The sequence below is a fragment of the Wyeomyia smithii genome, chromosome 2 (genome assembly GCF_029784165.1).
Source record: "Wyeomyia smithii strain HCP4-BCI-WySm-NY-G18 chromosome 2, ASM2978416v1, whole genome shotgun sequence".
In the NCBI taxonomy this organism is placed as follows: Eukaryota; Metazoa; Arthropoda; class Insecta; order Diptera; family Culicidae; genus Wyeomyia; species Wyeomyia smithii.
Window position 1 is genome coordinate 118198610 of NC_073695.1, and position 25112 is coordinate 118223721.

General features: G+C 35.8%; 2 protein-coding genes across 6 annotated transcripts; both read left to right on the forward strand.

The window, feature by feature from the left end:
• Window positions 1-1352: 1352 nt before the first annotated feature.
• LOC129721928 (IST1 homolog) lies at window positions 1353-3561 on the forward strand. Of its 5 annotated transcripts, none has more exons than XM_055675044.1 (3): window positions 1353-2284; window positions 2829-3023; window positions 3229-3561. In XM_055675044.1, exons 1-3 carry the CDS (start codon window positions 1529-1531, stop codon window positions 3406-3408), a joined length of 1131 nt encoding a protein of 376 aa, XP_055531019.1. In that variant the 5' UTR covers window positions 1353-1528; the 3' UTR covers window positions 3409-3561. The 5 variants fall into 5 exon arrangements, 3 of the variants coding, with proteins under 3 accessions (XP_055531019.1, XP_055531020.1, XP_055531018.1); XM_055675045.1 differs by having other exon boundaries at window positions 3241-3561; XR_008727515.1 differs by having other exon boundaries at window positions 1354-2284; window positions 2829-3107; window positions 3229-3367.
• Window positions 3562-17083: 13522 nt separating this feature from the next.
• LOC129723632 (coiled-coil domain-containing protein 6) lies at window positions 17084-24467 on the forward strand. Its single transcript, XM_055677973.1, has 5 exons — window positions 17084-17514; window positions 18232-18367; window positions 18435-18525; window positions 20957-21390; window positions 21448-24467. The coding sequence occupies exons 2-5, from the start codon at window positions 18252-18254 to the stop codon at window positions 22172-22174; spliced, it is 1368 nt and encodes a 455-aa protein (XP_055533948.1). The 5' UTR covers window positions 17084-17514; window positions 18232-18251; the 3' UTR covers window positions 22175-24467.
• The last annotated feature ends 645 nt before the right edge of the window (window positions 24468-25112 follow it).

Consider the following 25112-nt stretch of genomic DNA (forward strand, 5'->3'; position numbering starts at 1 on the left):
TCTTTTTATTTGTTTCTTAGGTTTTCGTTTGTCTTGATCGAGCAAAGAATATCATATTCATCATCAAAGGCATGTACGATTTATTGCTAACAGCGATGGGCACCATTTCGCCTATTTTTAGATCGGTTAGTGAATATGATACGACAACATCGGGTACGGGTTTGTTAAAGTTCGCATGCTTTTGGTGATTTGATGTATTTATCACAACAATGCCATGATATAAAATAAAAGTTGTGGGACAACTAGGGGAGGAGTACCAGTTATGGCAATACCTAAAAAATGTACCAGTTATGGCATGAACCAGTTATGGCCTATGGAGTTTAAATGGAGTATTGCCATAACTGGTACCATTGCGTTTATGCGATATAGCCATAACTGGTGCACTTGCCATATCTGGCTCACCTACCCTATGTCTATTAAGCTCAATTTTGAAGATGCAGGAGACAGACATAGAAACGATGCGCTGTAGACTTTTGCGGTACTGGAAGACATTTATGTTATCTCAGGAAACAAATTTTCAAAAAAAAAAGACTTTCTGAAGCATAGGAATTCTCAAGCTGGAACCAACAGAAGTTATGGGGAAACTAGGCCTTCGAATTTCGTTTAGCGGTAGGGCTCAGAAGCTTCGGTTTTTCGAAAAATGTCCTCAATGGTGAAAATGAATTAAAGCTGAGAGAGTTCCCAGCTGAAAAATATATATTTTTTTTTTTACCACTAAAGATCAAAATAATGGCAGTGGTCCAAATCTTACAAAAAAAAAAAAAAAAAACACTAGATTTTAACGTTTATTGCATCTTTAAGGAATTTGGCATCACAATTTTTTTTATCGAACATTTTTTTATTGGTGAAAAGGTATAATTTTACCCGCACGACTTCCCGAAGTCCGATTGTGCTGGAATTTAGAATAGTGACTTTTTTCGAGAAGACGAAACTCTTGAGCCGTGCCTCTAAATCTCTGAACGAAATTCAGAGGTCTTTTTCCCATATATATCATCGACACATTTTTTTGTTGAGGTTTTAACCGGCGGTCATTCACCAGAAAACTAGGTTATATTGCATACTGTTTAAGCAACATCAAATAATGGATTACAACTAGTTTATTCGTAGAACATTCTGATTGCAAACCATATCAATGCGGCTCTGCTGCATAGTCGAAAGCAAGTAATCAAGGGGGCTTCAATGCTATTTAATTTGAATTGAAGTAAATTAAGAGTGTATACGCTTTGACAAACAAGTTCATGAGTCGCATTTTTATCGGTGCTGTCTGAGATTGTCATTTTCGGTTGTCAGTTGCGGTTGTCAGTTGCGGTTGTCAGTTAGAGCGCAAAATTCTAATTTTTCTCTGAAATCACAATACTTCTAGCAAAAACCAAATAGGTAAATAATGCTGTCATTCATCAAGTCACCCAACGCAAATACAGTGTTCTTAGTGTTCAACGATAGTAGAAAATTTGCTCTGTGACTCACGCAAGATAAAAATTTATATGCTCTAATTTTGAACCAAGATCGACGAGAAAATAGCATAAAAATGTTTTCAAGTGGTCCTAACTACACGAAATTAAAAACCAATCTTCGATTGGCAGTCAATAGATTAAAACTGTTGGAGAAAAAGAAAACGGAATTAGCCCAAAAAGCTCGGAAGGAAATAGCAGATTATTTAGTAGCTGGAAAACCTGAGCGTGCCAAAATTCGAGTGGAACATATAGTGCGGGAGGATTTCCTGGTGGAAGCAATGGAAATAGTTGAAATGTACTGCGATTTAATTCTAGCTAGATTCGGATTAGTCACACAAATGAAAGAAATCGATGAAGGTATAGAGGAAGCAGTCAGCAGCATTGTTTGGGTTGCACCACGACTGCAAGCAGATGTGCAAGAACTCAAAATATGTGCTGATGTATTTACTATTAAATATGGAAAACAGTGGGCAGAGTCAGTACGAGCGGCTATTCCCCCTCATAAAGTCTCTGACAAACTAATGCATAAAATGGCAATACAAGCTCCCCCGAAGCTACTGGTTGAAAAATATTTGATCGAAATTGCAAAGATTTTTAACGTTGATTACGAACCAGATCCGATAGTCATGCAGAGTGATAAAACGAATTCTGGGGATAGTATACTTATAGATCTGTCGGATCGAAACAATCTTGATGGTGGTTCTCATGGTGGATCATCGTCTGGGGGAGGAGGTGGAACACCAGCTCCACCCGGATTCATAGGTTACCCACAGCCTCCAAATTTACCACAGTTACCTATTCTACCACCGACTGTACCTTTCAGCTACCCGGTAAGCAGACAATCCTAATTTTCGACATTAAGTAAATAGTGAAATTCCACAAAACACGGGCAACCATTTGTAGCTACCATTTTTGACCTGGATGAAAATCTGCTCAGATGTTCCTATAAGCTAAAAATGTCATCTTTTGCTTATTGGTAATATTTTTTTTTAATCACGACTGTTTTCACAAGAAAAAAGGCTGATAAATATTGAAGCAAAGTTGTAGATAATAATTTTGTCTTTTCGAAAAAAATAAGCATTTTAAAAAAATAGTTTTTAGCAAAAAAGTAAAAGCAAAATCAAGCTCATTTATTTAACATTTTATAAAACAAAAAATATAATTATAAATTTAATTAAAAATACAAATTTATATGAATAACATACCTTTACGAAAGCTGCACCTCTTTCGGCACAAAAATACAGAGCAGATATACCAACATGTAAAGCATTTCAATAGCTAAAACCGTATTTTCCCCAAATCATCTCTTAGAATAGATGAGACCTGTCGATATTCATATGTCCAAACGGATAAATTGAATCGTTTATTTCACAGGGTTCTAGTGGACAGAACTTTGGTTCTGCTTCAGCGCCACCGTTTAACTATAATATTCCGCCGAATCCGTCTGTACTACCTACAAATGAAGAGAAAGATTTGAACATAAATTCAAACTTTTTGAAGCAGGAAAAAAATTCAGATTTGGAACCTCCACCATCGTACGCTTCGCTAAGTCCAGACGATAATATGCAGGTAAGCCACGTTAGTGAAAGTGTTTTTGCATGATTTTCATAATTTTTCTATTCAATACTCGAATGACCTGATTTTTGGATCCTTGTGAGTACGTTTCTAATAGTAAAGTTTAAAAAATAATGTAAGCTCGAAAGTAAAATATTTTTACAATGAATTTACACTCTTTTGGTTTATTACACAGAACTCTTCAAAACCCAAACCCCAGCCACGGTCAAAGTTTTCACCAGAGATGAATTACCCAGTTCTGCCAAACGTTCCTTCTGATTTGCCGGATATACCCAATGATGATAATCCGGATGTAGGTGGAAACGATCGCGATGACAACGATGAGATTGATTTTGATGAACTGTCCAGGCGGTTCGAAGAGTTGAAAAAAAGAAAGTAATTTTTTTAGATGAAACAAAAATAGTTTCTACATTTTATATAGTAACAGAATGCAGAACATTAAATTTCCCTCAATTGATTTTTTAATTAAATGTACCTAAGTTTAAAAACTGTAAAAACATCTCATGTTAATAAACATAAAAAACGTCCTATATTTCTATATTATAGCATATCTAAGAGTAAGAAAAGAGTTGTCAAGGATATGAACTCTATAGTTGAAAAACTGTTATCTCTGGTATTGCGTTTGGCATAGATCTTAGAGTAGAGATTTTATCCCAACATTTGCAGTGTTTTTTTACGTGTGTTTCGTTTATTCTTCAACGACGATGAAAAATTATTATACATTATTATTTATATTATAGTCTTGAAATAAGGCTATCTAAATTATGCTTTTGATTTATCGATTATGTGATGCTCCGGTTATTAAATAACGCTGATTGACAAAAGTGAAATTAAAGTTGCCCTAAAAAGATTCTAACTTATTAACCATTCCTATAAATTCTGGTGCCCCTAGTGAATGCAGAAATGCGTCAAAAGGCCGCAAAGTTTTTGCTCATCGGGTTTATTGCTATGACAGTTACTATTCAGGACTACGCAGCTGCTGATATTTATTTGGTTTTGTCCGTTTTGTCATCACACACATTTTGACAATCTATATGAGAGTTTACAGTCTTGAAAACCTCTTGAAGCTTCGTAGTCGCAAATAACGATGAGTTCTATGTCGCCTCTCTTATATACAGGCTCACTAGAGCACATATCGTCGGTTTAGTGCAACTAAAGATGACAAGAACGAGATACCTATAATCCCAAACGGTCATTCGTCCCTAACGCTGCGCGTGAACGAAAGTCGAACTAATATTTGTATAGAACTGGTGATTGGTGATGACAGAAAGGTGGATCATTTTTTTTTAATATCCTTGCATGGTCCTGCCATCTGATTTTCAAAATCCTTGCTCGGTGCGGCCAACCAATTCTCAATACTCTTATCATCACTCAATACTCTCATATGGTGCTGCCATCTAGTTTTCATTTTCATCTGGCGGATTATGCACGATAAATTGATTTTGCTAATAATTAATTTTATGCGCTTTTAAGTCATCAGATGGTAGCACTAACCGTTGTAAGGGTGTCATGGGCAAAATGTATGAAAAAAACTGGAAGTCAGGTATCTTATTCTAGTCATCTTTTGCCTTGTTCAGACTACGCCGGATATCACCTGATATCGCCAGATGACATCAGATATCACTTCGAGCGTTCCGACTACAGTGAGCTGATATGATTTGACATTTGCTTTGGTAATTGAAAAGAGAAGAAAACGAAAACAGGTCAAAGCTCAAACAAGACAACAAGAGCAATGGGATTAGGATAGAGATGTCAGCTAGTTGACTCGCACCCACGCGAACTCTCATATGCAATTGTCAAAATGTGCGGGATGAAAATAGCAAAAATGTTTCCTTCTTTTTTTCTCGCATGCAACGCGAATTGCGAAATTTGTAGGGTTGCGTCAAATGTCTGTTGGCCGTGTTGCCAACTGCTGGAAATGTGGTTATTACTGGTTTTCGAACATGATATCCGCGATAGCATGTAGCCGAGGTGATATCCGTTGACAGCTCGATTGTATGGGAAATCAGGTAATATGGATGGTGATATGACCTCGATAGCACGAGCCGCCTGATATCAGGTGATAGGCGGTGTAGTGTGTAGTGTAGTTTTATTTATTAGATCTGAACGTTTAGAAGCATATTCACTTTTAACACAGCACCACCCAAGGAACAATTTGGAAGCCCTTATAAAGGCAAATGTGGAATAAGAGCAGTGTAGATGCAACCGGTGCTGAATAAACAACACGTTGAATTATTTGTTGTACAAACGTTGCCGCATTCTTTATTCATATATTATTCCAATAGTGGAACTCCAGCTTAACAGAAGTTGTTTAAACGTTTGCAAGAGATTATTAGCAACACTAATAAATATGTGCTGCGTTAAAGCGCTTTAAAGGTCTCCGCTCATCAGTTGCGTTCTCGCCTAATAAAAGCGATTTGAACATTTCAAACGGAAACCTGGCGACTGTTATTCTGCACGTGTTGTTCAAATGCTGCACATATGAATTTTAAGTCTTTCAAGGAGCGCGAACGTTAGACTACCGGTTTTATGGAACATCCTTCTCAACGCATCGTATAGTTAGTTTAACGCAGCATAAACGTTGTTTTCAAACCACTAAAAAAAGGCAATCCACGGGTGACGTTCCATTGGTTTGTTATTGTTGTTGTTTTTCAAGTTGCAACTCCAAAACATAACCGAACACGAGACCTTTGAGCGTTGGAAAGTAAATCTAAAGTGGTATTCTATTGTTGGGTAAAGTATTGCTCCACGCAATACTAGAGCAACCAATCGGACAACTGTTGTTTTTCACGCTTTTCGATTCGCATTGCATCCAAGTTGCGAACGTTCGTACAAACGTGAAGATGTCAAAAGATGAAAACAAACTGGTTTCAGCTGATCGCAACTGTCTCATGAATTGCCTTAGATTCGCAGCTTATCTTCTTTTAAATCTTTCAGTGTTCCCCCTGAAGTTTTTTTTATTCCAAACAAAAAAAAATTTGATGATATTATAGCCATATCATGAAAGCCAATTCATGAATTAACTTTAGCAAGCCATTTCGGGAACAAATTTCTTATGGGGCTCTTCTAGAGTAATCATTCAGTGAACAAAACAAGGACCATGTTGGAGGTATATCACCAAGAACACACGAAACCATGAAAATAGATTGTTGAAGTAATTTCATAAACTATGAATCAATAAGTGTGAGATTCTGTTCAAAAATTCATAGAGCTCCTCTGTTTCGGAATATACCCACGGGAGAACTGAAGTTGCTGATTTTTTTAGTGCTATAACTATTTAAATCGGATAAAAATTGCAAACGTTACAAGAATATTAATTTCTGGGTACACGGGTACCCCACTATACACGTAAGGAGTAAAAAAAGTCCCTCATGCTAGTCCCCACTCCCTCCGCTGCTGTTTAAAAACTAATATCCAAAGTTGCCTTTCAACGAGTTCTGAGATGTCACCAATTTCTAGCACTATAGATTAAGGTGAAAAAAAAATGAAATACCTAAAAAGGCACCCGGATTCTCCGTCGAGCACACAACTTAAATAAATAAATTAAGCAAACGGTCAGTCAACCGAGTTTGTTACGATTAGGTATTTTGAAATCAGGTTATCAGGTTGGTTACAAGGTGGATTATTTCATATCAAAGCATAATTAGTAATAATCAATTAAAGAAACATAAATTTGGGTGCGTTTAACAGCGTTTTGCTGTTAGCCCCATACCCAGTTAAATATTCACTACAATAAATTCTATCAGAATCGTCTTTCGCGTTCAGCTTGGTTCCGGTGTTCCGTAACCGGTTGCGTCATTGCATTGCATAAAGCTTGAATCTATAACACGAAAGATATCGAAATTCAATTTTTCTTTTGCAATAATACTGAGTACTAAGCACCCTATTGGAAAGAAACGAGACCGATTGAAAATTTATTGATGTGTGATGAAAAAGTGCCTTTTATTAAATAAAAATCATTCTATTTTCGTACATTCAGTAGGAATACATAATGTTGAATCTTTTTTTATGTCCTAATACAGATTTACAGATTGCGCTTTTGAGTCATCAGATGGACGACGCGAACGTTAGACTACCGGTTTTATGGAACATCCTTCTCAACGCGTCGTATAGTTAGTTTAACGCAGCATAAACGTTGTTTTCAAACCACTAAAAAAGGCAATCCACGGGTGACGTTCCATTGGTTTGTTATTGTTGTTGTTTTTCAAGTTGCAACTCCAAAACATAACCGAACACGAGACCTTTGAGCGTTGGAAAGTAAATCTAAAGTGGTATTCTATTGTTGGGTAAAGTATTGCTCCACGCAATACTAGAGCAACCAATCGGACAACTGTTGTTTTTCACGCTTTTCGATTCGCATTGCATCCAAGTTGCGACCGTTCGTACAAACGTGAAGATGTCAAAAGATGAAAACAAACTGGTTTCAGCTGATCGCAACTGTCTCATGAATTGCCTTAGATTCGCAGCTTATCTTCTTTTAAAATTTTCAGTGTTCCCCCTGAAGTTTTTTTTTATTCCAAACAAAAAAAAATTTGACGATATTATAGCCATATCATGAAAGCCAATTCATGAATTAACTTTAGCAAGCCATTTCGGGAACAAATTTCTTATGGGGCTCTTCTAGAGTAATCATTCAGTAAACAAAACAAGGACCATGTTGGAGGTATATCACCAAGAGCACACGAAACCATGAAAATAGATTGTTGAAGTAATTTCATAAACTATGAATCAATAAGTGTGAGATTCTGTTCAAAAATTCATAGAGCTCCTCTGTTTCGGAATATACCCACGGGAAAACTGAAGTTGCTGATTTTTTTAGTGCTATAACTATTTAAATCGGATAAAAATTGCAAACGTTACAAGAATATTAATTTCTGGGTACACGGGTACCCCACTATACACGTAAGGCGCAAAAAAAGTCCCTCATGCTAGTCCCCACTCCCTCCGCTGCTGTTTAAAAACTAATATCCAAAGTTGCCTTTCAACGAGTTCTGAGATGTCACCAATTTCTAGCACTATAGATTAAGGTGAAAAAAAATGAAATACCTAAAAAGGCACCCGTATTCTCCGTCGAGCACACAACTTAAATAAATAAATTAAGCAAACGGTCAGTCAACCGAGTTTGTTACGATTAGGTATTTTGAAATCAGGTTATCAGGTTGGTTACAAGGTGGATTATTTCATATCAAAGCATAATCAGTAATAATCAATTAAAGAAACATAAATTTGGGTGCGTTTAACAGCGTTTTCATGCCTTTGCTGTTAGCCCCATACCCAGTTAAATATTCACTACAATAAATTCTATCAGAATCGTCTTTCGCGTTCAGCTTGGTTCCGGTGTTCCGTAACCGGTTGCGTCATTGCATTGCATAAAGCTTGAATCTATAACACGAAAGATATCGAAATTCAATTTTTGTTTTGCAATAATACTGAGTACTAAGCACCCTATTGGAAAGAAACGAGACCGATTGAAATTTATTGATGTGTGATGAAAAAGTGCCTTTTATTAAATAAAAATCATTCTTTTTTCGTACATTCAGTAGGAATACATAATGTTGAATCTTTTTTTATGTCCTAATACAGATTTACAGATTACAGATTAAGCTTGCTTTTGAATAAACAATATATATAACTTAAAACTATGTAGAAAATGGCCTAATACACAATCTTTTACACCTTTCTTTTTCTGTGTTGTCGTTTTGTTGTAGCTACATTGTTCCACCCTCTCCTCCCGCATCATCAGTAATCACTCCTCCAGCAACTAGAAAAACAGATAGTTTAATCATAAAACTTATTTTCAAACAGTAAATTGAAAGTATACAGGCATAGTGCAATAAATATATATGATTTTTATGTCGTCTAATTACTAGTAACCCTAAACTTTGTTTGAAGAATAAACTTTTGATTTACAAACAAATTTTCAGACCAGCAATGCTTTATGCAATACCAACCTGATCGAGTTGATGTTCAACGAGAAAAAAAACGCTTCGAAGGATTCAGAATTAAATTCTGAAAAATCACAGGAGGGTTGTGTGCATTTTGAAATCGGATTTGTTTCATAGATACCGCTTGTTAAGCACAGTATCAACAAATCGTAATAAACATCACACTGCTGTGTATTTAAGCAGCATCAAACCTCAGTTGCAGTTTATTAATAACCATTCATTATGCTCTTCCCAATGAATTTAGTAGCCTTAAAAAAGGCCGATTGCTGCAATTGTAATTTTCATTAAATTATTGCATAAATGCTTCATGGTCAGATAGCGTACGATATCCGCTCTGACATAATAACTTTTTCGAACGTTGTGGTGTGGCTAAATTATTTCCAGTTATACCATTCTACAACGTTCGAAAATTTTTATTTCGTATGTCTTAATACTCATATACGAAAAAAAAATACATCTCATTCATCCTGGCCACGCCTTTATTTTCAGTTCCTACAGTTTTTCCTCAGTTTCGTAACACGGAAGTACAAAAATGATTTCTTGTGGACATTCTGTCGAGCCGGACCGATAGAGCACTCATTAAGGCAACAAAATTCGGCGGGGGCCTAGTGTGGTTGGTAACGTTCCGCCAACCACGCTCGACGCCTGGGTTCGAATCCCACCGCCGACATAGGTGTCGATGGTTGTGGGGTGGCGTGATCCACTCACAACCATCCCAACTGGTCTAGATTCAATCCTAGCCGACACCGGGAGATTTTCTGAGGCGAAAAATCTCTGGGATCACGCCTTCCATCGCATGAGGAAGTAAAGCCGTTGGCGCCAGTCCGTTAATAAACGGGTCGTGAGTTAGGGACCTGGGTGTGGAGTCGCCTCCCTGGGCGTCGGTAATTGGCCACAACAGTGGCGGAAATAGACCGACGGAAAATAAGCGAGAATAAAAAAAAAGGCAACAAAATAACATGTATTATATCGTGTTGCGCGGCTTGGAAGAAGAAAATGTTCCCGTCCCCGTGTCGCATGGAAGCAGATTGTCGCGTGTTTTATATTGCCGATGGTAGACATGAGTATCGAAATTCTGCTGTGATGTCTAACCATAACCGTCTTCTTCAAGGCGTCACATCCTTGTTAATGCAGTGTTGTGAATTTTCTAAAACAGACTCAGCATCGTGAGCAGAACGTGCCGAACTTTTCTGTTTAAAATCGGATTTGTTTCGTATATATCGCTTGTTACCCGGACGAACACATACGATTCGCATAGATTCTCTAAGATTTCTCACATTGGATTCCTGAGCGTCCTTGAAAAGGATTCCTGAAAAAGAATCCTCAGGAATGCCCTGAATATGGCTCTAGGATTCTTGAAATAAGAATCGTGATTGGGAATCCTCCGGATCGTGTTTGTGATTCCATTCACGATTCCGTCACCGAGTTATAGGGTATGCACAGTATAAACAAATCGTAATAAACATCATACTGCTGTGCTTTTGCAGCATCATCAAACCTCAGTAGCAGTTTATTAATAACCGTTCATTATGCTCTTCCAAAAACATTTAGTAGCCTTGAAAAAGACCGCTTGCTGCAATTGCAATTTTCATTCAATTATTGCATTATTGCTTCATGGTCAGATATATGCATCAGCTGACCCAGCTGCTTTCGATGCTGAGATCCGCTGCAACTAGTGCGCTATCCATTGCTACGACACAGCTGTGGCCGCTATCCCCTATCGCTGGTATCCACTGCACTGCTACTACTGCTGCTAAGGGATGACTGCTGTTGTCGCTGTCTAGAACTATTATGAGCGGCTTCGGCTGAAACAGGCTCATATATAGGCATATTTTCAATTGCAAGGTATATGATTCTGTCGACCGAGCTTGGGAAGCAATCATATAACGACCAATCAGAGGTCGAAATTTTCTTACTGACAAGGCTTGACTATTTTCAATAGTACAATAGTTTGAATAATACAATTACAATTATCTTCATTTGGGAAAAATCTTAGAAGATTTCCCAATCTATTGCTGCAAGAGCGAAGGAAGTCCATCGAATACTAACCGATTTATTAGCATTTGAAATTGGACATATTTTTCACTTTTTTCGGTTTTAGATTTTCATTTCTCATCCCTATGTAGCCGAACTTCCTGAGAGAAGTATTCTACTTCAAAAGATTTTAAAGCGTCATCATTGGTTTGGTACACTCGATTTACAGACTTACTGGTATCAAAATGTTAGAAGCTATGTCAAATAAAATTATTCCCAACATTCGATAAAAATCGCTGCAACCCCCAATTGCTACGATAAGCTTTCCTCATAGTCAATTAGTGAGCAACTTAATTAGTTGTAAGATTAGTTCTCTTTACTTGACAAGAAGGTTTAAATCCCTACGAATAAAAAGCCCTAATCGCCAGAGCAAATAAATCCTAACAATTATAATTTCACATTAAAATAGTGTTGATTGATTAGCCACACAAAATAAACAATTGATAATTTACCATAAAACACTTGAGTTACAAATGAACATCCGTAAGCAATAGTAAAAGTGTTAAAAATAGATATTTTTAACACTTTTATTATTGCTGACCAAGTATCCCTTTTACGAACAAATCGATGCAACACTCTCGTATAAGTGAACATCATATATTCAACTGATTCGACCAAATTGCGTTCGATCACAAATACGATACGAAGCGTTCAAAACAATCATATATGTACATTTATACATAGGGATACCATCCGTCCTGATTTAGCAGAGCATGTCCTAATTCTGAGATCCTATTTGAGCGTACTGATTAATTTTTTATATTCTGGCTTTTGTCCTGGTTTTCAAAGTGAACCATTTCAGGACACAACGCAAACGAATTTTTTCTTCTGTTGAATCTCAGCGAAGTGACGAGAGGAATCTTCTAGGTGTTGAAATCGTTAAACATCTAGTTATGAAGTGACTATACGGTCCCTCATTTCAACAACACGCCCGCTCAGAAATTTGTCCCGCGAGGCGTGTCGCACGCCTTTGAAATGCCCCTCGGTTTTAACAGAATTGAATCACTCGATGTCATATTTTTTCACTGCGACAGTGTGCCTCTCAGACAAGCATTCTACTCATTTTTCTGCCTCTTCACATCTATAACAGTTAAATCAAAAAAGCGTAAATCAAATAAAAGGCAAAGCACAGACTAACAGACATAACAAGTCGAGCAAATTTTCAATAAAATCATCGCTTGGATGATTCCAGTACTTTACGTTAGTAACACTAGCACCATCTGCTGTCGTGTTCGCGCTGCGTCATGTAATTCGACATCAGCGCCAGCGTTACTGCATGTGTCAAATGGGAAACTACAAAATATGTATGAGATTGCATGACAGCGCCCCAGACGACGTTTTCGCGCGATGACTGTTATTCGATTGAAAATTTGAAATGAACGTTTTTTGTGGCGATGGAGCTAGGTTCCAGTGTTACGTCTGTTAGTCTGTGGGCAAAGTATTGGTACGAACATCACGCTGTACAAACTTGACCTTATTATTTATTAAGCACAGACTTCGCAGACAACTATTAGCATACAAAATAATTGCGGGGCTAGCGCTCCGGTTTTATTATAACTGTCTCTACCAGGGTGGGTTATGAAACTATGAAATGTCCTGATTTCCACCTCCGGCCAGATGGTATCCCTGTTTATACAACTCAACATTATAGCACAGACTAACAGACATAATACGTCGAACAAATTTTCAATAAAATCATCGTTCGGACGATACCAGTACTTCACGTTAGTAACACTAGCACCACAGACTAACAGACGTAACACTGGAACCTAGCTCCATCGCCACAAAAAACGATCATTTCAAATTTCCAATCGAATAACAATCATCACGCGATAACGCCGTCTGGGGCGCTGTCATGCAGTCTCATACATATTTTGTGGTTCCCCATTTGACACATGCAGTAACGCTGGCGCTGATGTCGAAATACATGACGCAGCGCGAACATGACAGCAGATGGTGCTAGTGTTACTAACGTAAAGTACTGGAATCATCCGAACGATGAATTTATTGAAAATTTGTTCGAAGTGTTATGTCTGTTAGTCTGTGGTTTTACTTTCGAACATTTCAATTTCGCCAGCTTCTTTTTCAAGCAGAATATCATATAAATTTTCACTGCATAAGCTAGTTTCAGAAAGAGATGCCTCTCTTTTCCTCCCCGTAGCGATGCGTGGTTTCTTTTTTCGTCCTGCCATTTCAGGTGATACGAAAAAAGTTCAAAAATAATATCAAATTGCAAGTATTGAGAAAGAAAGAAATAGGTACTCTTGAGAAAGACTGATGTAAGTTAACTTCTAGCACAGACTAACAGACGTAACACTGGAACCTAGCTCCATCGCCACAAAAAACGTTCATTTCGAATTTTCAATCGAATAACAGTCATCGCGCGAAAACGTCGTCTGGGGCGCTGTCATGCAATCTCATACATCTTTTGTAGTTTCCCATTTGACACATGCAGTAACGCTGGCGCTGATGTCGAATTACATGACGCAGCGCGAACACGACAGCAGATGGTGCTAGTGTTACTAACGTAAAGTACTGGAATCATCCAAACGATGATTTTATTGAAAATTTGCTCGACTTGTTATGTCTGTTAGTCTGTGCTTCCAGGTAATCTTTAAAAGACACACTGACAAAACACGAACTTTGAAGCTATAGGCAGTCAAAGACCAGTCCACAAGCAACCGAAAATACGTCTGATCTGTCGGGCAGCTCAAGACGCACTATGATTGTTGGTGTTAATTTTACGACAGCGGTCGGCGCCCCATCATTTTGATTCCAAAACCGCACCAGTGACATACGGACGATACAGATTTTTGTAATAAAGGTTTACAGCTATAGTAATTTGCTAGCAGTTTCGTCTAGTGCTAAAACGAATATATTGAGAATCTTCGCAATGTCTCGACACATGAACATGATCTATAAGCGCAATTCTCGGAATACAGCGAATTTGTTAATTCTAATGTTTGTCTTGTCATTTCAAACTACGAGCAAATGCTTTTCTAATAAGAATACCTGGGAAGCGGGGATGCCAATATAAATAAGGTTTCATCCATATATGTCATTTATATTATTTAATAATTATTGTTCAAAGCGCTCTAATGTCAGCAAATAAGAAAGCACTGTTAGATGAAAAATATAGAGTCCTACGTCATGCGGTCGGGTCTTTAATACCACCCTTCTACTATTTTAAATACATGAAGTTATATGCTGGGCTGGACCTAACCTAGCATGAGCTTTATCTATTTAATGTCAAACTATTTTTAAATTTAAAATTTTTGCTTGAATCGTTCTGGTCTCCAATTTCAGATAGTTTCGTTGAGTTTGCCTTTTGCTTAGATAGGAAAATTTTACCCAATTCGCTAAATTAAATGATTGTCTTGATAGTGCAGTTACGAACAAAGGTTTGATTCGAATATGTATGAAATGACAGCGATTAAATAAGTGAGATCCATTCTTCTAGTATATATTATTATTTATAACGTTTTAACGTCTCAGCATTCAGAAATGCACTGTTAGATAAAATTGCAACAAATACTGGAGTTGCAATTCCCTCTACTATTTGTTTTAATGGAATATAAGAATACGGTAGTCAACGTCATGCGGTCGTGTCTTGAATACCACCCTCCTACTATTTAAAATCACGTTTTACTCAGAAAATGCAGATCTTTCAGATGATATAAAAAACTGATATAGCTAAACAACCCAATTATGGTGCAAGTATATCTGTACAAATAAGATTGTTTGAATCTTTAGACTACAAATCTTCAGTGGTGGGCACCGCTAACCGAAAATTTAGCGACGCTAATCGCTAAGTCGCTAACCGGAAAATTTAGCTCGATAATCGCTAAATGCTAAACGCTAAACCCACATTAGCGGAACTTTCGCTAATCGCTAATCACTTACTTTTTAATATGAAAATAGTCTTATCACTATATTTATTGCTCATGTTTTGTAAGATTTGGACCACTTTGATCTGTTTTGGTTAAACAAACGAAAACAATTACTTTTTAAAGCTATTTACAGTAAGAGGTTCACGAAACGGTATTCATATTTGATTTTGTAAAAACAAGAATAACAAAAGTTATTTAGCTTGCATTGAAAATAGATACTCTTAGGAATGTTTTCATGAAAATTCAATTATTATCGGAATCGAAAAAGTAGAACCAAAGTTCTCATAATTTCAAGCGCATTGCAATTTACCAAAGTTCTTGGTGTGCCAAAAATTCAATCTAGACCCGATCAGAAGAGCATAACAAAAAAATTACAAAATTCTATCAACACGAGATACAAATAACATAATTTGATACGATTTTGTATTTTTCCATATGTTTTTGATATCAAAATATAATCTGAATGAGTTTTAAAAACAGATCCTGAAATAGAGTTGTTTTGAGACAAATCTCACATTTTTTTCGTCTCTATCAAAACCTGTAGTTTATAACAATGGTTGTTATTATACTGTTCCATATGCTATCTCATTTTGTTAGAAAGCTGATACGTTAGTAACAAAACTTGATATGGGTTTGATATTAGTAGAATATTTATTGTTATAATTTCTGTTATTTTAACACCTAACGAGATCTAATTTGAAACACAACCTGAAAGGTTTTTTGTATAACAAAACAACAGCTTCTGTTACATTTTTATTTTGTCTTTCTGATCGGGGACCTTGTGCTTGTTCTTCAAAATGCTCCTGTGGCTTGTACGATAACTGGAACTCCATTCTAGGGTAAAAAATCTTTCATCTTTCGAAGCAATTTACGTACGCCATCAACAATCCACAGTTTTTCTATATATTTCTATTGTCGCTTCTCCACAAAATTTAGCGAATTAGCGATTAGCGTTTTGAAGGCCAAAATTTAAGCTACGCTAACAGTTTCGCTAATCAGCTTAAAAATTAGCGAAATCGCTAAATCGCTAACTGAATTTTAGCGTCGCTAATTAGCGAATTAGCGAATTAGCGGAATGGTACCCACCACTGCAAATCTTATTTGCAAGGGTAGATTATTCTTGAAATAATCAAGAAACGACAAAATTTGACTTGTTTACATATGACACATGGGCCCTTTTCAGATGTTTGGCGAGTAATCTGTTCTTTATGACTATATTATTATTAAAATTGCATTAGCTGAGCTGATGCTCGAAAATTTACAAAAAAGTCGGAACAAACCGAAGTAATTTTATTTTTTATCTACTGATTATAAAAACATTAGAGTTTTGAAGGTAAAAAAAACAGGTTTTTACAGATTTTTTTTTAGGCGTACGGTGAAAGTAAATTTATTTCTGATTATTGTACATCAAAGAGTAGTAATTGAACTATATTCTGTAAAATATTGGTTGAAAAATATTGAAAATTGACCGAATGGTAGCAATTCTTCGCAGGCGACTCAGAAAAAATACTTTTTGCAGTGCACGTCATACCTCAGCACTGGATCATCTCAAATGAAATAACCAAAGTTTTTCCTTTAATTTTTATGTCCCTCTAGGTATCTCTGTCGAGTTTTTCCATTTGTTTTTAATTTTTGAACTTTTTACAAGACTTGAAAGTGAAAATACCGATTTTTGGCCTAAATTCATGACTATTGTTGTTAATAATAAAAAAAATAAAATCAAAAACGAAAAAATCTCAACAGGGTTACCTCATGAATTATGTAAGGAAATACTGTAAAAAAATTGAGAACGATCGGTTGAATAGATTTTGAGATACAGAGTGCACCGACTCAAAACTTTTGAGAAAAACGCGTTTAAAGTTTTTCGTAGCGAAAAGACCCCGATGAAACTTAGTAAGCTATTTATTTTTTATTTTACTCACATAGAATCATCAATGCCGGGACCATAGAGTATAGAACTTTCGTCAAGAATGTCCAAATGTCCAAATCACTTATTTTGAACCCTCAAAACCCTACCCCCCCCCCCCCCTAAAATTTCAGCAACAAACATGTAATTAGGACATTTTTACCCACGACACGTCTAAAATATGATGTCATTTTAGAAGCTTGAACTGTTATACAATTAATCTGACGTCATCTGTCAATTACCATTTTCTAGCCTGCCCTGCCGCATGGTAACCTTGAGCAGAAACCAGTCTTTCGTCGCAGTTTTCGCTTTTGCATTGCAAGCAGTTTTTCGGAACCATTACGAAAATTTCGGGAATTATCGCATCAATATTCATTTCGTTTTGTTTCATTTCTAGTGAGAAATTGTATTTTCTATAAAGAAAATACTGTGTTGATTAATTTCGTCTTTTGAAGTGATCGAAACTAGCAAATTTGATGTATTGAAGATAGCAAGGATTTCGTGACGAGTAGCTCTTGACGGCAGTCAGTCGTTCGCCCCCTTTTCGGTGATCTTTGACATCAGCAGAAAATAACTAAGTTGCAATGGCCATTTGTAGCAACTAATGTTTTTTATGTTTTACGTGCATACAGTAAAAATCCACTACATATTGAACACCTGTTTTGTTGGATTGTATTTTCTATAAGAATCATTGTTGAAGAAAAGCCATTGTAAGTAGTTAACTTGTGTTACCTATTCACCTTTACTAATGTAATACATTAACCCAGGTTTATGAAAATTTGTTCATAGTTTCTATATATTTTATAGGTAGAACTCCACTTTTTTAGTTCATGATATAACTTTAACAAATGATAATCCCCTAAATTAGAGTATAACCAGTGAACATGAAATCTCGACATGTGAGGGATTTTAGGTATTTATTCAACCAGAAAAATTTCAACTGAAAAGTTTTTTAAGAAGCTCACTTGCTTTGAACAACCTATGAACGATATAATGACCCAGCTGTGATCAAGAATGAACAATTTAACCAGAAACAAATAACATAACTGTCAGCTGCAAAACTATGTTAAATAAAACAAACATTCTTTTGAAAATAAGAGAAATTTATTTTATGTTCCAGGAAATGCTAGGAAAAATAAGAAAATTGATCCGTATGCTAAACAGAATTTAAACAGTTACAAATTATTTAAACTAACTTAAAATATTCAAACAATCTAGCTTGCATCATTCCTCTCATATCTATTCTTATAGATATAATTGAATCAATACTCTAAAAACCACATATCAGTTTATAACTTAGGGCTTTACTATTTACTTTACCCAGATGTTTCTTGATTGTGAATAATATAACATAGTATATCACAAATAATTAAAATAATAGTTGCAGTGGATCGCGTCCTACAAAAAATATACGCTTTTCTTTTCAGATTCTCAAACTTCGATAGAAATGGATAGTCCCTGTGAATCGGAGAGCTCTTTGGATGGTGGAGCTATGCTCCCACCAAGTCCAGTTTCACGTGAACAGCTGCAGAAGCGTATCGAAAGCCTGACACAACAGAATAAGTAAGTAGCAAATATTAGCGCACTAGCAACTTTAATTTTCACATATCTTTTTTTATGATAAAATTAGGGTGCTTAAAGTGGAGCTAGAAACATATAAGATTCGTGTAAAGGTTATCCAAGAAGAAAACCGCGCACTGCGTCAAGCTTCGGTTATTATTGTAAGTACAAAAATTCTTGATAATCAAATCTTATTTAAATTTCGTAATGAATTCGTAACCTCCACATTAACTATTTTGAAGCTCTTATGAAAATTTGATATCGTGTCAGTAAGAAAGAATATATTTTTAATCAGTATACACGGAACATTGGAGAATAGAAGTGATATATATCATATAAACATTTTTAATCAGTAACAACCTTGCTGTTGGTAGTCAATTATATTTATGTTTTTGAAGTAAAATAATCAGTTTCAAACTGAAACACGAATAGAGTAGATGATGGCTTGGCCGAGATTCTTGAATTGATAGTTGCGGACAAAGATGCATATTCAATTATGGGGTGTCAATTCAATTCATGCCTCTAGTTCGCTCCACAAGTACAATTTTAGAAAGTGATGCACTCTCTCCTAGAAAATTTTTAAAAGTCTCAGTACTTTTCGGATCGGACAGATTCTCTGGTTCTTACTCACTCAATAGTTTCTGGCACCTATAATAGAATGAACCTATCTACAAATTGACTTAAAATAATAACAAACTTACACGGTACCAACTGAAACAATGACAGACTATGAACTAATAGAGGTTCGAACGAAACTTGTGAACTTTACAGCTGTTTAGAATGTTTATAGTGGAAATAGTTCAGCTTCAAATGCTAATCAATCAAGAAACAGTTAAAAAGAATTAGACTGAACTGTTGTACTGTATGTACTTGAAAGAGCCAAACAAGTGGCCTGTAGTTTCTCAAATACTGGTTTTGACCCTATAATCCAACAAGAAGTTCCAAGAACCTGGTTTTGATTTCGCATGAGCTTGTAAGTTATAGTTTTAAGATTTATCTGGACTTCTGGATACTTGGGTTTATCGCGGTACGTTTTTCTTTTTTTCACTTTTCAACGAAAGAACTACATACATAGCGCAGGTGAAACAGTAACAGTTATAAATGCACGTTTTGAGCCGGAGTATTAGTTGGTTACACTTGATACTTACTGTGAAAATAAATCAAAAAAATTAATACTGGGTTTCGGGAAAATAGTTTATTCGGTGAAATATCTTTCGGGAAAGTGGTATTTTCGGGAATATACTTTCTGTGGATGTGGTACATTTTACGTGCGATACGTCTTGACGTTTAGTCATTGGACTAGCAGTTTTTAAAGCAACTAGACCACAGTTTCGCAAAATGGCGTGAGGGTTGTGAAGTTTAGAAATAATAAATAAAACTATCAGAAAAACTGAAAAAGGCACCAACTTTCTAGCATTATCGAGGCAAAATGATGCCTTGCCCCTCGGACAAAATATGGCGGGGTTACAGAGGGTTTTTTTAGCATAAAAGGCTAATGCGGTCCTCTACTATTTGGTTCCATATCCAATCAAACACTTCTTTAATAAGGATTCCAGAATTGTTCATTTACGTTGCCCTTTTTGGTACTGAATGCTGAAAAATATCAGGGAAATTTACATTATATTTCTGGGAAAATCAGGGAATTTAATTTCAAAAACAATTTCGCCACCCTGTTTTACTTTTTGACCGATGAAAGGAAGCACAGACACAGTAGTTCATGGAGTTGTCGAAATCGATTTTTTTTATACCAAATATCTCAGAAATGCATAAATTGTAAGAATCTGGTATTATTTCGAAAAAAAAAAACTGACTTTCAGTGACATAGGGATTTTTTCTGAAAAGAAATAATTATGGCTCAAAAGGTTCATTTTCTCGAAAGAAATGATCATGAGCTAGGCAAATTTATAATCTTTCGATTTGTGGAGAGAAACAGTTGTTTGTTTTTAATGACGATCTAATTAACGTAACAGAGTGAAAGATGAGAGAGTCTCACATTGCCACTTAGGTCCTTTTGAAAAGATACGTGAAAAATGTTCGGGATTAAAAAAATTTCTTTGATGTCAAATGTCTTAGAAATACATAGAACATCGAGATCTGGTGTTAAAAAGGCTTTCTGGGACCTAAAAATTTTTGAGCTGGAAGACTATCTCAATTCAAAAAACTCCTGAAAATCATTTTTTGAGAGGCTGCTTGAGATGAATGCTTCAGCAGGTCAACTGAAATCTTTTTTTTTTTTCACTTTTTTCACACGTTTGCAGTAAACCGGTTGTTGACATATTTTCGTTCATGGATGAATTGAAAATAGTTGTGAAATCGAAAGATATTGTTAACCATGAAAAAATCTAGGGACAAGTAAATACACTATATCCCGATTTTAAAATTGACCTTCTATTTATTCAACAAGCTGCTATCATAAACACATTGTTTAATTATGTTTATATAGATAAATGACTATGATTAACAAACCATAAGACCAATTGACAATTTTAATATGTTGCCACTATTTGTCCTGATTACGAAATATAACAGAAAGAATAATGAAGCTATCTTCAGAAGACATGATTAATTTAGATTTTTTTTCCATTCTTACAGCAAGCAAAAGCCGAACAAGAGGAAGAATACATTTCCAATACCTTGCTGAAGAAGATCCAAGCATTGAAAAAAGAAAAAGAAACCTTGGCTCATCATTACGAGCGCGAGGAAGAATGCCTAACAAATGATTTGTCACGTAAATTAGACCAATTGCGACAAGAAAAATGTAAACTTGAACTTACATTAGAACAGGAACAAGAATGTCTAGTAAACAAGTTGATGCGAAAGATCGAAAAGCTGGAGGCAGAAACGTCCGCTAAGCAAAATCATTTGGAACAGTTGCGACGTGAAATGGTTGAATTAGAAAACACACTAGAACAGGAACAGGAAGCACTAGTTAATAAACTGTGGAAGCGAATGGATAAGTTGGAAGCTGAAAAACGCTCACTACAGATTAAACTCGATCAACCTGTTTCGGATCCAACCAGCCCAAAGTTAGCTATAGTTCAACATAATGTAACATCAAACCAAATATATAATTTTTTTTTTAGGGAAATTCATCATCGTAACGAAAACGGCAATGACACTGCCTCGCAACTGACAGCACATATTCAAAACCTCCGATCGGAAGTAGATCAGCTTCGTAGTAATTTAGCTGCTGCAGAAAAGGAAAGCAAAGAAAAATCTCAACAATTTGCTCAAGAAGAAAAATGCATTCGAGATGAAAATAAGCGTTTACAGCGAAAACTACAGCAGGAAGTGGAGCGCCGCGAAGCTCTTTCTCGACATTTGTCCGAATCGGAATCTTCCCTGGAGTTTGAAGAGGAGCGGCTTTTCAATGAGAGTGTGTCTGCCTTCGGTGGTACAGGTAGCAACAGTAATCGACCGCTTAGTCCAGGAGCTCTAACAAGATGTCACGCGTGCGGTCAACTTGTTACACGTAGAACAAGCGAAAGATTCATCAAGCCAGCGATTCCGCTTGGACTCAATACATCTGCACCAAATGTGCTACATCATCACAATAGTATGTCTGGTCTCTGCAGTAGCAGTGGAAGCGGTGCCGGTGGCAACAGTAGCCACTTCCCAATGCTTTCCACTGGTGCAGGCACTGGTAGTGGCGGGGGTGGAGGCGTTTCAAGTGCTGGTGCCAATAATTCACTCAACAATAGTATGACATCGTCCTCAACATATAACACTAGCAGCAACATTTCCTTCGGTGGAAATACATCCTTTGTGCAACCGGCCAGTCCAATGGATACTTCAATGTATAAGGACTAAATACGTTTCATTATCTTCACGATTCAAAATTCGATAAGAGAAAACGACGTGTGTTCGTAAATAACAAGAACGAAAAGCAGAAGAAGCAAGCAAAGCAAGCAAATCGAATGGAAGGATTTATGAACATTTAATGCATAATGAATTTTCCTCATTGTTAAATTGATTTACTATTTCTAATAACTATTGTTTATGAATTAGTCATTTACATATATAACATTTATTTTGTAAAACAAAATTCAACTATTTGAGTGCGTGCATGGCAACAGCAAGATACTACGTAGCAAAAATACGAAACGATATGAAAAAAAAAACTTCAAGAGCAGCCGTGCTTAATGTGATAGAATGGTAAATAATGGGATCTCTGCCCGTTGAGTATGTTGGCATAATCTTATTGGTATATTGGGGTTGTTAAAATTTGAATAATATGAGACACCGAACCAGTTTTGAAAAATTCAAATTTTTAATAACTTTCATATTGTAAACATACTGCAAACGTTGTTGGGTTAATGTTCGGGACACATTCTTGATATAATATCCGCAGAATAGTCAGTTAAAATTACGTCTGTTTTACCTTGCAATCATAAAATAGTAAAAGAATTACGCAATGAAATGATTCTATCTCAGACTCATTATTTCCATCGAAGAAAACGGTCGTTTAAGTTTTATTAAGAAAGCACGTGGAACAAATCATTGTAAAAAAAAGATTTCTTTTCGCAATGACTTATCAATCCACCACTTTCGTAATATAGCCATGTCATCATCTGAATAAACATTTCAAATTGTCTCTTCAGTTTACCACGATGAACGCTATGATTGGTAATCGTTATACCTTATATAAAGACAGTTTTTGCCAATGAGTGTCGTACTAAACTATAATAACACGCAGCAAAGATACAGGCTGAAATTTATTACCTACTGCTAGAGGAGTTAGAAGATGTTGCTAGTTATCGTAACCAGACATAAAGAGTAGAAAAAAGATTTATGAAAATGAGAAAAATCGACTGCCTATAAAGATGCAATTATTATTGTATGCGCGTTTAAATTCGAGGCCTCTTACATAATTTCAACAAAAAAATCCATGCAACAAAGTAATGGCGAAATGTATTCCATTTGACCATCTCACGATTGCTCATTTTACAGCTTATCAATTTTCACAAATAAACGTAACATTGAAAATGTACTTACTAATGCATCAACAGTAAAAAAGTTATGTTTTAAGCAAATGCGATCCACACACCACTCGCATCAGTTTATGCAATATCAGAATCGTAGAATTAACACAAAAGCACATAAACTACACATACAATACCAGATGTAAGAAAAGTAAAGAGAAAGCAAGGAGGCAGCGAATATACTACCGACTGGAATCACAGGAAATAATTTTGAAGATCAAAATCGAAAACAAATGGATTTCACATGAGATGATTGAGCCAAGAGCCATCAAGCAAAAAACGATTTAAACCAAACGATAATCGAATAAGTAGTACGAATCTAGTTCTACAATATAAAACTGATGCGTTTCCTTTGAAATTAACATGAATTGAAAAATAACCACAGGTGTTGTATAACCTGAATACACAACAAACAGCTGCAAATCCTTAGTGAACGAAGATTGTGGGCCGTAGAACAGAATCGACGAGCAGCTTGCCTCATTTAAAATACGTAGGCGAGTTGAGTATACTCGTCAATTGTAATAGGGCCCTGTAGTTATTGTGTACCACTATCAACACAAACAGTTAAAAAAAATGAATGCATCGAGCTGAAGATAAAATTGATTTTCTCACAATGCTATTCTGGTTTATGAATTTTTTACTCTCTTTCAGTTGGGACATGTATAGGAAATAAAAATTTATTCCCAAATATTCAGTTTTGATTACTGATATTTCAAGAAGAATTTAAGTAAAGAGAGAATGCAAATCTTGTGAACTAAAAATGAACTATAGATTTGAAATTTAGAAAATTAAAGTCATGCAATAAAAATATTTAAAATATTTTTTGTCCACTCTGAACATAAACATCTCTATTTTTATGTGGAATTTGCTCAATACCAGATGATATGATATGATATGTTTGTCACCAAACAGCATGATGGTCATACTTGACTCGTTTTTCTCATCAAGGTAGATAATTAGCAAAATCGAATTCCCTTGCCAAGCAGAAAATCCTCACGAAACGCAAATGGAGTACTGAAATGACATCCGTTGTTTTATCTGTATCAGCTTGCACTCTATTATTATTTTTACAATACAGGATCATTGATAAACAAATAATCGTAATAAACGTTAAATTGAAATCTTTTTGTTGAATAATATTTGAGAACCCCTTTTGTTAGCTGCGACATAGTAAAGTACACTTGTTCTCAATTGTTTAGGAAATATTCACTCAGTATAACCTCCCAGTTGGAATCAGTCAATGGTTTGAACAGATCAAGATCAAATTTCGTTTGCGGAATGGTAAAGCTGTGCTTTGTTTTACAAATTCAACTATTCAATGAAGGTAAGTTGCAATATTTTTACAAAATTGTACTCAATGTAATTTTCACATCTATTTTACAAGAAAATTTGTGTAATTATGTTTTATGTAACATTAAACGTAACGTTTACAAGAAATTGACGATGATTGACTTCTAGGTACGAGTCTCGACTTAGGAGAGACTATGATTGTCACTAAAATAATAGCGCCTAACAGTGAAATTTTACTGTGCAAGCAGTGAAAATGGGTATAAAAAATTGAACCCCAAAAAATGTGCTGCACAACGGAGATTGCGGGTTCGAGTTCCGTCTGGACGAGGAAATTTTTTTTTTTAAGCCTAAAGTCACACCTTCTATTCCCGTTCATTTTCGCATTCTCGTAAACTGCATACATTGCCCGCTTTACTAAACTTAAAATGTAAGTCAAATGACAAAAATGAAATTAGTTCGTAAAGTAAATTCTAGAA